This window comes from Echiichthys vipera (assembly GCF_963691815.1).
Source record: "Echiichthys vipera genome assembly, chromosome: 8".
Taxonomy (NCBI): domain Eukaryota; kingdom Metazoa; phylum Chordata; class Actinopteri; order Perciformes; family Trachinidae; genus Echiichthys; species Echiichthys vipera.
This window is the reverse complement of record NC_139833.1, coordinates 14,381,728-14,394,732: the sequence shown is the minus strand read 5'-3', so window position 1 is coordinate 14,394,732 and position 13,005 is coordinate 14,381,728. Positions and strand designations below refer to the sequence as shown.

The following is a 13,005-nucleotide window of genomic DNA, read 5'->3' as shown; positions in this document are numbered from 1 at the left end:
CGCATCCCACTGCTGTCAGCGCTCTCCTCACTGCCTCATACTGGGGCTGGACAGATCTGCCTTCAAAATAAAACTGGGCCAAATTAACATTTCAATCAAAATCAGTATTTAGTGGAATAGCAGCATGAAATATGGGGGCGCATATATTGCACGTGACATAAGCTGTGAAAAGTGGGATGTGGACAGGAAGCCATTTGTTTAAGCCAACATTTTTCTATGTAAAAAGTGGACATAAAAGAACATCTTATCTTAAATGCAATTTTATTTACTGTAGCTCACATTTTTATTTTTCTAAAAGTCTGCAAGAAATTGTACTATAGTAATTGTACTATTACTATAAAAAGATAATAATAATAATAACAAAAATAATAATAATAGTTATTATTACAATAATGATAATAGTTATAGTTATAATTTATGTCCTCTCTTACAAAATCTTACACATATTAAAAACCTTTTAAAAAAAAAATTAATTGACACAATTGGAGTTTTAGGCTAAGTGTGATGTAATCTAATTTTAACATTGTTTTATTTATTATTTCTATTATTATTATTATTATTAATACTACTATTATTATAATTATTGCTATTATTCTTATCATAACAATTATTATTATAATCAAAATTATTGTTGTTGTTATTATTATTATCATCATCATCAATATCATTATTATTATTATAACAATTATTGTTCTTATTGTTATTATCATCATTATTATTATTATATTTTTATAAATGGCACAATTTGAGTTTTAGGCTAATGCAGATGTAATCTAGTTTTGACATTATTTCGATTATTATTATTATTATACTCATAATCACTATTATTGTTTTTATTATTATAATAATTATTATTATTATCGTTATTATTACTATTTTTTATTTTTTTATTACGACGCAGTAGAAGCTGCTAGTCTGCCATACGGGCTTTTATTTTGAAAGGCCCAGCCGGCAGTCCTACAGCATGTGTCTTGACGGAGGTTTGTTCAGCTCCTCCTCCAGCTGAGCGGCGTGTGCTGCTCCGGTGTGACGGAGACACGGTCCTACCCTGGTCCTCCCCTGCAGCAGAGAGAACAGAGCCGGGAACAGACGCACCGCCTCCGCCAGCAGCCACGGACACGGGCCCGGGGATGGCGTCGCTCGGCGCGGGGCTGCATCTCACCCGCAAGCGGGCAGCGGGCAGGAGCGCCGCGGTGGAGCGGAGGAACCTGCTGACGGTGTGCAGGTGGGAACTCCGCACTCTGGTCTTTCTTCTCACGACAGAGAGGATGAAACAGCGTTTGTTTGAGGTTAGCTTGGGGGAGCAGGACTGCGACCCCGGGCTCTTTAGCTCTTTAAAACATATGACTTCATACGCACACAGATGAAAGTCAGTGTGTGTCTGCAGGATGAGGTGCATGAGCATATTACTGCAGAAATATCAAAATATCCGCTGACTTTGACATTTCTCTATCGTGTGTTTTTCCACATTATTCGCGTCTCTCTTTTTTTAATTCACTCAAACACACATTCACGCCCACCCCCAGCAGCCTCTGTTAAGACTACTGCAACCACATTTCACTTTTCAGTTTCCACATAATCAGCTCAGTGGAGGATTAATCCCAGTTTATTAGAAATACTCAGGTCACGAGTCCAAATTCCTCCATCACAACCGCACCCCAATGAAAATGTTTTTGTTTAAAAAAAGAAAAGATAAAGACAAAAGAGAGAAGTTTATTCTAATGGTGCGGACATGTACATTTTAAAATGGTTAAAGGTCTTGAAGCCCCTCCACTCTACCAGGAATATAGTTCATGTTTTTTAAACTATTGCCTGAGACTCAACTTACAGTTATTTTCATTATCAATCGATCTGCTGATTATTATTATTTGATCAGTTAATCGATTAGTTGTTTGGTCAATAAAATGGTAAAAAGCCTCCCAAAGCCCAAGATGATGTCCTCTAATGTCCCTTTTTGTCCACAACGCAAAGATATTCAGTTCACTGTCACAGAGGAGGAAAGAAACCAGAAAATATTCACATTTGAGAAGCTGAAATCAGAGAATTGCGACATTTCAAACTCAAAACGATTAATCGATTTTCCAAAACTGTTTAATATTTGACGACTAATCCACAATCAACATCGTTGAAGCTCTAAAGTTCTGTGTTTTTGCGATATTAACATTAAACATCCCAATGCATTCATTAATTTCTGGATTCATTCATAAATTATGGCTGGATAGATGCTGAGGTGCACACACACACACACACACACACACACACACACACACACACACACACACACACACACACACACACATACATGTCAGTTGGAGTGAACAGAGTATTGATTTGTGGTCCTATCAGAGCTGCTGACAGATGTCAGTTTCTGCCTGAATGTCCCTGTGGTGCGTTTGAGACAGAGGAGCAGAAAAGGTCAGAGAAAGGGAAGGTACAGAGACGTTTCATTTATTTTAAGTGTAACAGATTAGAAAAACCACCTTGACAATGCTCCACCTGCTCCAGCTGATGTCTGCTCACTTTACAAAAGATTAAACGTGATTTTCAGGTTTCAGAACGGTGTCAGGTGTGACTGCTGCGCCTGGTTCCCCCTCCGTTAACGCCGCTCGAATCGGATGTAAAGGGAGAGTGATCAGACGCCCGCCCCCGTCTCTTTCTGCCTCCGCTCAGATTGGTACAAGCGGAGGAGGGAGAAGACGAGGGAGGGAAATAAATGTTAGTGGAGTTAAAGGAAGACGGACGTTCTTGCATATTTTCCTTCTTTTGTTTCCTCTTAAGTAGCTTTAATGTTGTTGAAATACGTTTCTTCTGTCAACTTTAAAACAAAAATGCCAAATAATTACTTCTTCTGAAAGGTGATTTGATGCTTTTCTTGTTATATCTTTAGATATAAGTATAAAAAACCATATTACAACTTTATTTTATACTGTTATGGAGCCATATTAACGTATATATTCTGCATTGTCTTGTTGCAGTGCTTCCTAGTATAAACTATTCATGATGTTTAACGGTGAGTGAAATATCATTTTAGTTGGTATACAGTATTTGGTATAAGTTTTGGGTAACTTGAGGACCTTTCAACCACACACACCCGTCGCTGAGAAGATGCCAGTTGTTTTTCTAATTTCTAATCTCTAATCAGTCCAATCCAGATCATGTGTATCTTAACTTGTTTGAGATGCTGTGATAAATTCCTCTGGATCAAACACTTTTTCTTAATATTCAGTCTGTACGCGCAAAAGGCCTGTTTCACAGCAGACATTTGGACTTTTCATAGTCGCAAAAGCAACAGGAAAAATAACAAACGATATTCAAGTGTCGAAAAATAGATCAAAGGGCTTTCTATTTAAACGATCGAAATTAAAAGCAGGGCCGATTCATGACCTTGTGGTCCTAATGTGGTACATTACAAAAAATATACACGGCAGTTATAAAGAAGAGCCTTCTTAAAGGAGGATTTGAAAATGTGAATGACAGTTGTTAACAAAGTCCACGTGCCCAGATTTCTGTGTGAAGGTTGAAAAAAGTAAGAATCGAGACAAATAAGAGCGATATACTCAACAACACAGAGAGCAGAGTTTTTCAAAGTGTTCAATTAGCTGAAATCTGACTGTTTTCATCTTCTTGGACAAGAAGCCCGCAATCTGTGGACACTCTGCTGCTAAGCAACCGGATAGAGAGAGAGAGATGAAGTCAGATTATTTAGCTGCCGTTAAGGACTACACACGATTTGCCAGAATACACACACAACACACATTGCAGCCTTGTCTATTAACTCTACTTCCTGTCTAATTAGTTGAAACCAGATTAGACAGTCAGTCGATGCGGTTGAGTGTCATAGTGGGCAGCTCATTATGGCTTCTTTTATCACAGGATATTAATCAAAGCTCATTATGACTATGGAGGTCAGATGTGTTCATTGAATGTGTAATTAAAGAGATACATGTTAAGTTCAGAGTAAGAAAATGAAATGAGATGAGCAGTGTTTGTTTCATGACTGCTGTTTTTGTTTGTGTGTTTTTATGTTCATTCGGCAAAAACGTGCATTACAACACAGCAACAAAGAAAGTATTTTCTCATTGTGCACACTCATAGGTGTAGAAACATGGAGATAGGTAGGTAGATAGGTTATATAAGCTTGATATATACCCAAATAAATAAATAAATTAATTCATAGATCCCTCGCACATTTAAAGTAATACCCATGTCCCTAAAGTTGGAAGACTCACAAGAGACAGATTATGGAAATAAAAAAGCAGCAGGGGCCAAGATATCCTGAGTTTTTTTGTTTGTGTAACTGAAATGCTGCATCCTATAATTCCCACAATGCATCCAGTAGCGTCTTTTCATTCCTCCTTCCTAAATGCTTGCAAAGCTCCCTGCTTTGGTGAAGTTGACCTTTTTAAGCTGCAGGACCAATGTCGGATTTTAATACCAGTGTGTGCATCGTCTTTTGTCTTCAGGTTTTCAGTGAAGACTCTGCTGGACCGCTCCTGTTTCGAGACAATTGACGACACATCTCCGGAGTTCGTTAACTTTGTTTCCATCCTGGAGCACATCCTCAGTCATGGACTCAAAGGTAAAAAAAACGTAAGCAACCCTCATCTCATGCACATGAAGGTAATTAACTTACACACACACACACACACACACACACACACACACACACACACACACACACACACACACACACACACACACACACACACACACACACACACACACACACACACACACACACACACACACACACACACACACACACATAACATTTAAACTGCCTCATTTGGCTTTGCTGACAGGAGAGCAGGGAGAGGGATGATATGTGATGATGGTCCTCAGTCGGAAATGAGCAGCAGACGTTGTGGTGACATGTGTCTTAATACCATCAACCCCCCCCCCCCCCCAAAAAAAAGAAGCTGATTTCTTTTGTGATATTGTGGTGATAGATATCACAAGTTTCGGTAGTAATGGACATTTAATCTCACTTTATTGAGCTTTGTGTGAAGTTTGTACAGTGGTTGAAAATATTCTCAGTATTAAAACCAAGTATGTTATTATTACCATTAAACTGGTATAAATACTGACCTGCTAGTATAGTTGAGTGTACAGAATAGACCAACATAATACAATTACAATATACAGTAGAGACTCCATATAACAAAATGATACATGAACTGTGAACATATAAAATCAGTGAGTAAGAGGGAAGTGAGCCAGTCATGGCATATCTGCATCAGTGGTTAAAACAGAGATTATTATTATTGCAGGATAGGAGTTCAATCCAGAAACAACTTTGAAACTGATTTCCCTTCAACCACAGGTTTTGCCCACGGCCATTTTCTCAGTTTTTGTTCTTGCTGAAAGTTTCCACAAGTTGGAAGGACTGTGAATCTTGCGATGGGATCAAACCGACCGTGACGCCAAATAGGACCAGTGGCGTAAAGTGGTGAAGCAATGGCCCCTTCCCTACTTTCTACCCCCCCCCCCCCCCCCCCCCCCCCTACTTCTTATCTTTCTTTGCTCAGACCACAACCATCTTGAAACTCGGCCTTCATTTTGATATCGACTACACGCCTGCGATGTTTCTTGACTGCATCTTGCACGGTTGAGAAAAATTACGGTCGCAGTTACACAGACAGTCCAAAGACAGACAGACAGACAGACAGACAGACAGACAGACAGACAGACAGACAGACAGACAGACAGACAGACAGACAGACAGACAGACAGACAGACGGATAAACACCCGGCAAAATTCTCAAAACCGTCTCTGTGTTAGTTCCTGCTACAATGGTTAGACTCCAGGACCACACTGTGCCTTGGTGACACACACACACACACACACACACACACACACACACACACACACACACACACACACACACACACACACACACACACACACACACACACACACACACACACACACACACACACACACACACACACACACACACACACACACACACACACACACACAGACTCTCAAGCTGGTAACAAAATATGGGTCCAGGAGGAGGTCAAGCAGCTTTCTCCACCATTACCTGGAAGGCAACAGGCTACACACCTTTAACAGCCACTGAAATACATTAAAGTCCAGTGAGTGCACATTTTATGTCACTTCAGTGGGATTTCTGGGTAAAAAGCCCCTTCTGTATAACAAACCGTATCCACCAAATCAGTGTATAACAATCTTTCTTTTTGCATCTCTAAAATTCCGAGCAATATAAATGCAGATTCAAGCTTGTAAAAACTGTTTCTGTCTCTTTTATCTCTCAGGTCAGACAACTTGGTTTGGATATGAGAGTCCTCGGAGTTTCTGGGATTACATCAAAGCCTCCTGCAGTAAAGTCCCTCATAATTGCATCCGAAGCATCGAGAGCATGGAGAACGTGCGATCGTCGAGAGCTAAAGTGAGGATAAAACCGTCTTGGGATCAGATTTAATTACCCGAGTCAGGATAAAAACCGAGCGCTTGATTGAAAGAAAAAAGTGTAATTGAGCCAAAAAAGTAACTCGGTATAATCACACAGCACGACATCGTCTAAGATCAGATAAGATATTCCTTTATTGGTCCCACAAAGGGGAAATTTTCTTTTTACAGCAGCAAAGGGGATAGCAAACTTAGAAGAAGCATCAATAAGAAAGCAATATAAACGAGGAACTATAGAAAAATATGAGCAATATAAACAAAAGGAAATATAAACGCAGAGAAATATAAAGTATAAGAATAATAGGAACAGTGTATATACAATATTTATAAATGTACAACATGGCACAGAGAAAAATAGTATTAGTATTGCAACTTAAGTCTACTGTGAGTCCAAAATCATCTTGACCTACAGCACACACATACTTCCAAATCAGGGGTTTGTTATTGTGGTTTATCCCCTCAGAAAAAGAACAAAGAGAACAAAAAAAAATATTAAGAACACTCATGCACATAAAATGGGACTCAGCAAACAATTGGCGCTTATATTGTTCTACAATCAGGCTTTAGGTGAGAACAAGACACACACAAACACTCTCTCTCTCTCAGGTCATGAACTCAATAAGCTTCCACTAACAGCTCTGTGCTCTTGTGTCTCTCTCTGCAGGGCAGGGCATGGATCAGAGTGGTCCTGATGGAGAAAAGATTAGCAGAATACATCTCATCTGCACTGAGGGACTTCAAATCTACCAGGTCCTTATATACTGCAACACTACTGTTTCCACTTCAACCCAATTATAGATGTTTTGTTAAATCGAGTGTATTTGGAAAGGGTTTTATCTCCAACATCAACATGAAACCGGATCATTTAGATGTTTTTACAGCAGTCGATTATCAAACATCAGTTGACTAGACGGGTTGAATTAATGCCAATGATGCGTGTTGACTGTAGGAGGTTTTATGAGGACGGAGCGATCGTGCTGGGAGAGGAGGGGGGGCTGCTGGCAGACACACTCATCGCCCTCAACACCATAGACTTCAGGTACTAATCACATTCTGCTATTTCTTACTGTAACTCTTCAGTCCTGCTTTGTGTCCCTGCTGCTCAGTCCTTGCAGAGCTTCCTCATTTTATGCTTATTTTCAGGTTTGTGCTTGTATTCTGGGTTTCTACTAGAGCAGAGGTTTTCAAAAGGTCTTTTTATACAGAAAAGCTGTCACATTGGCGGCCAGGCAAAGGCGTGAATTTGCCGTCCTGTCCTTGTGAAACCGAGGCGTGATATTCCTCTTTTCCTCAAATAGATCAATCAAGTAGAACCTGTCTCCAGTCTCTCTCACACATTTGTAATTACTTGCAGGTTGTTGTAGTGCCTTAGATAGATATAACATTTACGATAGTAAAAGAGGTCTTGAATACTCAAAAGAAACATTTGAATGTATTTAAATCCAAAAGAATAAATACAAAATCACAAAGGATTGGAAATGAGTTGAAGTTCAAATCTGTGCATTTTGTAAAGGACTAGTTTGGACATTTTAGATAAAATGAGAAATTCTTGAATTAGGTAGAGATGCTGATGAGAAATAAACCATCATCTGACCCTGCTGAAAAAGACTTATACATCCATATACTTACACATCTATCACTATGGAAGCTTTCACATTTCACTCAAGAAAAAAAGTGATAACTCTACAAAGTGATTGAAATGAATTAAAAATATAAACAACAAGTTTGCACATGTTTGCACAAGTATCCACCTACTTAAATAGGACACACCTAATTTATCACTGTTTGTGTAAATCTGCTAAAAGATGAAACAGTGCTTTGATTTTCCACCCTGTGTTTCAGCTTCTGTCTGAAGGGAGAGGGTCTGGACGGCAGCTGCCCCGCCGTGATTGACTACACACCTTACCTGAAGTTCACCCAGAAGTATGTGAGGACAAATAGCACCCGTCACACAGTTCATCAGCAGGGCGCTGTGTAGAGGGAGTCACTTTTGTTTGGGATTCACATGATCATTGTATTTACAATGTTATCTACAGCAGAGTGACAGACGGTTTTAACTAAGAAAAGCCAGACTTCAGCTGGATGTGCACTAATATGAGGCTCACGCCGGTTCCCTGTGCAGTGCAGACAGCATCAGCAGCGACGAGGAGGAGATGAGGACTCTGGGGAGCAGCGGCAGTGAAAGCAGCACCCCCGACAAGATGGCCACCGCCGCTTCCATCTTCACCGAGCAGAGCAACTTGGTCAGCAAGTGCAAACGCTTTGAGCAGAAGTACCAAATGGCACTGGAGCAGAAGGTAGTGTGTGTGTGTTTGTTTATTTGTGTGTGTGAGACATTAATGTTAGTTTGGGATAAACATATTGGATGGTAATATATGCAAATGGGACATTTTCCATGATGTCTGCATGATCATTAGAGACTCGAACTGTGAAACACTGGGAGGAAAACATTCAGCCTGATGCCATTTCTTGTAATATACAACACCCGTAGAGTTGCTTCCCTCTGTGGCTTCAGCTGTTCAAGATGATGGAGCTGCCTGTCTCTGCTCTCCGGTTAATTTGTTTGCTTTGAGCCAAAACAAATAATGTATACATACACATCGGAATTATTTGTTGCCTTCATGGTATCAGACAAACACATGGAAAACAGTGGGTGTGTGTTTGTCGTCTCAGGGCTACCTGGAAGAGCTGGTCCGTCTCCGAGAAGCCCAGCTGTCAGAGGCTGTGTCTCATAACAAAGCCCTTCAGCAGTGCCTAGCAGACACACACCTCTCCCACACACTGGAGAAAGAACAGCTTGAGTACATCGTACTGGAACTACAAGACCAACTGTAAGCTTGAGTGTGTGTGCGTTTGTGTTTCTTTTCTGTTTGCCAGTGCATGTGATGTTGCTGACGATAAGGTGGAGAGGACTTTGCAGCAGATCCTGCTGTGAGTTTGACATTCAAGACACAGCGAGAAGTCAGGACTGTTGCAGGCGGGTTGTTATTTGTGTGTTGTTGTGGAATCAATTGCGGTTTTTAGCCAAGAGGAAAAGCCGCACCAGCGAGGTATCAGCACGGCTTTGTCTGCACCCAATGACTTATTTTTTAACAACCACTAGAACTCGACTTATTGACACAACAATGCCTCTAGTAAAGTCGGGGGTGGTATGCAACCTCAAAAACAACTGTTGCAATCTGCCATAAAAAGGAAAGAAGAAGTGATGTTGAGGCTACACTTGGATAGATGAAATAAACACGGCAGAGCTGCTCTAATACAGCCGCAAATCAGAGCGAGAAGAATAAGTAAAAGGTAGAATTTCACTCTGTACTACTAGTATTATTAGTAGTATTACGACCTCTGGTCTGAGACTTTGAGAATAAAGTTATATTACATAGGTTTCTTTAAGCCATATTATTATTTTTAGATTTTAAAAACATAAATAAAGACATTTACATCATAAACTGGTGCATAAAAAAATCCACCGAATTGCAGGAAATTAAGTGTTTGACGCTCAAAACGTTCTCTGGGAACTAATCAGTGAAAAAAACACTCATTAATTTAATGTAGGCTGCAAAGTCTGTCAAGAGGATTTGTGTCACCATCTCTGGAAACGAAGCTGCAGTCTCAAACCGGTGTGATGAGTCAGCGGATGTTTTCAAATGCAAATAGAGTGAAAAGCAAAGTCAACGTTGGTGATGACGGTGAGAAACTGTTAGAATAACAGTATGTGAGGGGGAGAGTAATAAGTAGAGTGAGGGCTTATTAAAAGGCTGTTTGCAAGAGTGTCCAGGCTGAGTAGAGATCTAATAGATAATCTCATAAGGACTTTTTTTCACTCAGGATCCCTTAAATGTGGATATTAAATAATCACGACCAACATATATATTTATATTTATCAGAACTTATTAATACCAAAAATGTAACCACTCCTCTTCAGTCTCCTCTTTTTCCTTATAGATCTATTTATTCCTGTATTCTAATATTCTTTTATACACCTCTTAATTGCTTTCTCTTCTATGTTTTTTATATTGCTGTTTTTAATTGTGGGCGGCACGGTGGTGTGGTGGTTAGTACTGTCCTATCCAGGGTGTACCCCACCTCACGCCGACGTCAGCTGGGGTCGGCGCAAGCGATACGTATGCAATACAATGATTATAAAGGCTGTTCTATCAATATTTAGTGGGGTATTTATATATTTGAAAAATAAACCTCTGTAATGGTGACACCTTTTTTCTAGTATATACAATGGCTCTAGTAGTGTCTCTGTGTCAAATAGGCATACATTGATCTATTACGCATAAATTCCAGTTGTTGATCAGTACGTGTGTGAGTCTTCGGTGTCTCAAAGTCAGAGATCCTCTTTAAACCATTTCTTGGTGACTGTTGCTGCTAACAGGACGTAACCAGTCTTCACATCAAACACTCTTCCTTGTCAGATTGCCTCGATATAACACCACAAATCTCTCCGGTAATTCATAACCTGATATTGCTTTTAAGTCTACTCATACATCATGCCATTTTTTTCTCATCATCATACATTCCCATAAATGAGTGTGATCTGCACTTTTCTTTCCACAGTCTCCAGCGTGTCTGTTCTGTTTCTGAAAATGTACTTTTTTTATTTTTGGGAGTAATCTGAAGAATCTGAATATGGTGGTTGATTTCTACATATACTATACCGGTCTTCTCTTCACAGTTATATTTTGCTTTCTTTTCCCTGTTTATCTCTAATATAGTGTGGAGATTCTCTTGCTAATCACTGTCCCTTGATACAGTTTTGAGATCCCTCCACCTGTATGATTTTTGGAAGCTTTACACAGTGACGGTCCCTCTGTTTTCTTGGTTCTCCGAGTCAAATCATTGAACTTTAACAGGATTTCATTTAGCCTTTGTCCATTATTGTGCTTAATTCTTTAATGTTCTTGTGTGGCCATTATTCAAACCTGTTATCAAGTTTACCTGGTTTAAATTTGGATCTTTTTCCTGCTCTAATAGTCTTTTTGCTTTTACTTGATAATTGAATTATTATTGTACATAATCTTTAAGAATTGTGTCTACATCATGTGTTTGGAGTAGCAGCCTTTTTGCGTTAGGTGACTGCATTGAACGACTTCATTCCATTTTTTATTTCAAGATTTTATTTATTTATTTAGTCAATAAATTGTCCCTAACTCTGAACGTCTGTTGTCTTCAGGACGGTGCTGAAGAACAACGATTTGCGGTCCAGACAAGAGTTGACAGCCCATCTGACCAATCAGTGGCCGTCTCCTGTTGCCTTGGATGCCAACGCCGTTGCCTTGGACACGCTGCTGTACAGAAAGAGCACGGGACAGTGGGAGGAGTATGTAGATGAGTTTACATCCTCCAGTGTATTGTGCTTTATTTTATAATGATTTTTTTTTTTAATTGTTCACAAACATCTTTGGCTATTGTACAGACATGAGTACAGAGCTTTCTAATTTATTTGGCAGCTTGTTGAAAACTTACAGTATCTCCTAATTGTAATCTTTGTAACTCACATCAGGGACTTTCCTGTTCCCTACAGTCATATATTTTTGGGAGAAGTGATTGGATTGCTCTTACCCTGCTGCACAAGTAATGTAAATGGGGACTCTAACTTGTATAGTGGAAAATGCCTTAAAGATGAATTTGGTTTTCTCTGACAGTCTCAAACCCAATGGTATTACATTTAAAGTGATAAAAAGAAACCCAAGAGAACCAGAAAATCATCAATTTTATGAATCGAGGGCCAGCAGGTTATTGATTGTATTAATAAATATCAGAATGTGCGTCTATTAGTTTTCTGTTGATTAATTGTTTCAGCGCTAGTTACAGTTTGTGCGATCTTTAGAGACTCTCTGTCCTCTCTTTGCAGGAAGAGTTTCCAGAGTCTGGAGCAGCTGTCTGCAGACATGAGTCTCTCCCAGACGTCTCTCGAACCGTCTCACACACTGAGTCTGGAGGCCAGGCAGCCCGGCACGCACTGGCCCCACCAAGGTACGTCCCTTCTGCGTGTAGGTTGCCAAGGAGTGCCTCTGATGTGAGTACCGATCATGTGCATCTTGTCACTCAGGTAAAGAGGAAACTCCATCTCTGAGAGGTCTGTGCGGCTCGTTGACCTCCGTCGCCAGTTACAAGTCCTTAGCCAGCCTGAAGTCCAGCGAGTGTTTGGCCAGTCCTGCAACAGAGATCAGCAGCCCGGGCTTCACTCCTTCATAAGGAAAAGTAAAACAGATCTCCACCAGGGCCAGACAATCCAGGAACTCTCTAAATCTTCTGTATGACTGCAGAGCTTTAACAGATTGAAGTTGAGAATGTGACGCAGCATGTTCTCTGTGTTAAAACTCAAGAGCAGCTCCATCAGACCAAATAACATCTTATTAATGTACCATTCAGCTGAAATGACCTCTTGTCTCTTTAAAGAGAATCTCCTGCTGTTACTTCATCAATATGTGAGAAATTAGTTTGCTTTGTTGGTTGTTTTTTTGTCGGTGGAACATCAGTATTTTTATTTCCTTTTCTAGGAAATGAATTAAAATAATAGTCAGTTAATTTAAGAATTGAAAGGCCTCCCAGGAGATCAC

The 13,005-nt window shown here is 39.9% G+C and overlaps 1 protein-coding gene across 4 annotated transcripts; it reads left to right on the top strand.

The window, feature by feature from the left end:
* Nucleotides 1–1,115: 1,115 nt before the first annotated feature.
* Nucleotides 1,116–12,640, top strand: rundc3b (RUN domain containing 3b; the record flags this gene model as incomplete). 4 transcript variants are annotated; one of them, XM_083919098.1, is made up of 11 exons in its annotated part: nucleotides 1,116–1,225; nucleotides 4,464–4,579; nucleotides 6,283–6,416; nucleotides 7,101–7,186; nucleotides 7,386–7,475; nucleotides 8,279–8,359; nucleotides 8,559–8,733; nucleotides 9,110–9,267; nucleotides 11,616–11,762; nucleotides 12,297–12,418; nucleotides 12,495–12,640. In XM_083919098.1, the coding sequence occupies 11 exons, from the start codon at nucleotides 1,131–1,133 to the stop codon at nucleotides 12,638–12,640; spliced, it is 1,350 nt and encodes a 449-aa protein (XP_083775224.1). The 4 variants fall into 4 exon arrangements, with proteins under 4 accessions (XP_083775224.1, XP_083775222.1, XP_083775221.1 ...); XM_083919096.1 differs by having other exon boundaries at nucleotides 1,131–1,225; nucleotides 12,303–12,418; XM_083919095.1 differs by having other exon boundaries at nucleotides 1,131–1,225; nucleotides 4,464–4,590; nucleotides 6,240–6,416.
* Nucleotides 12,641–13,005: the final 365 nt, after the last annotated feature.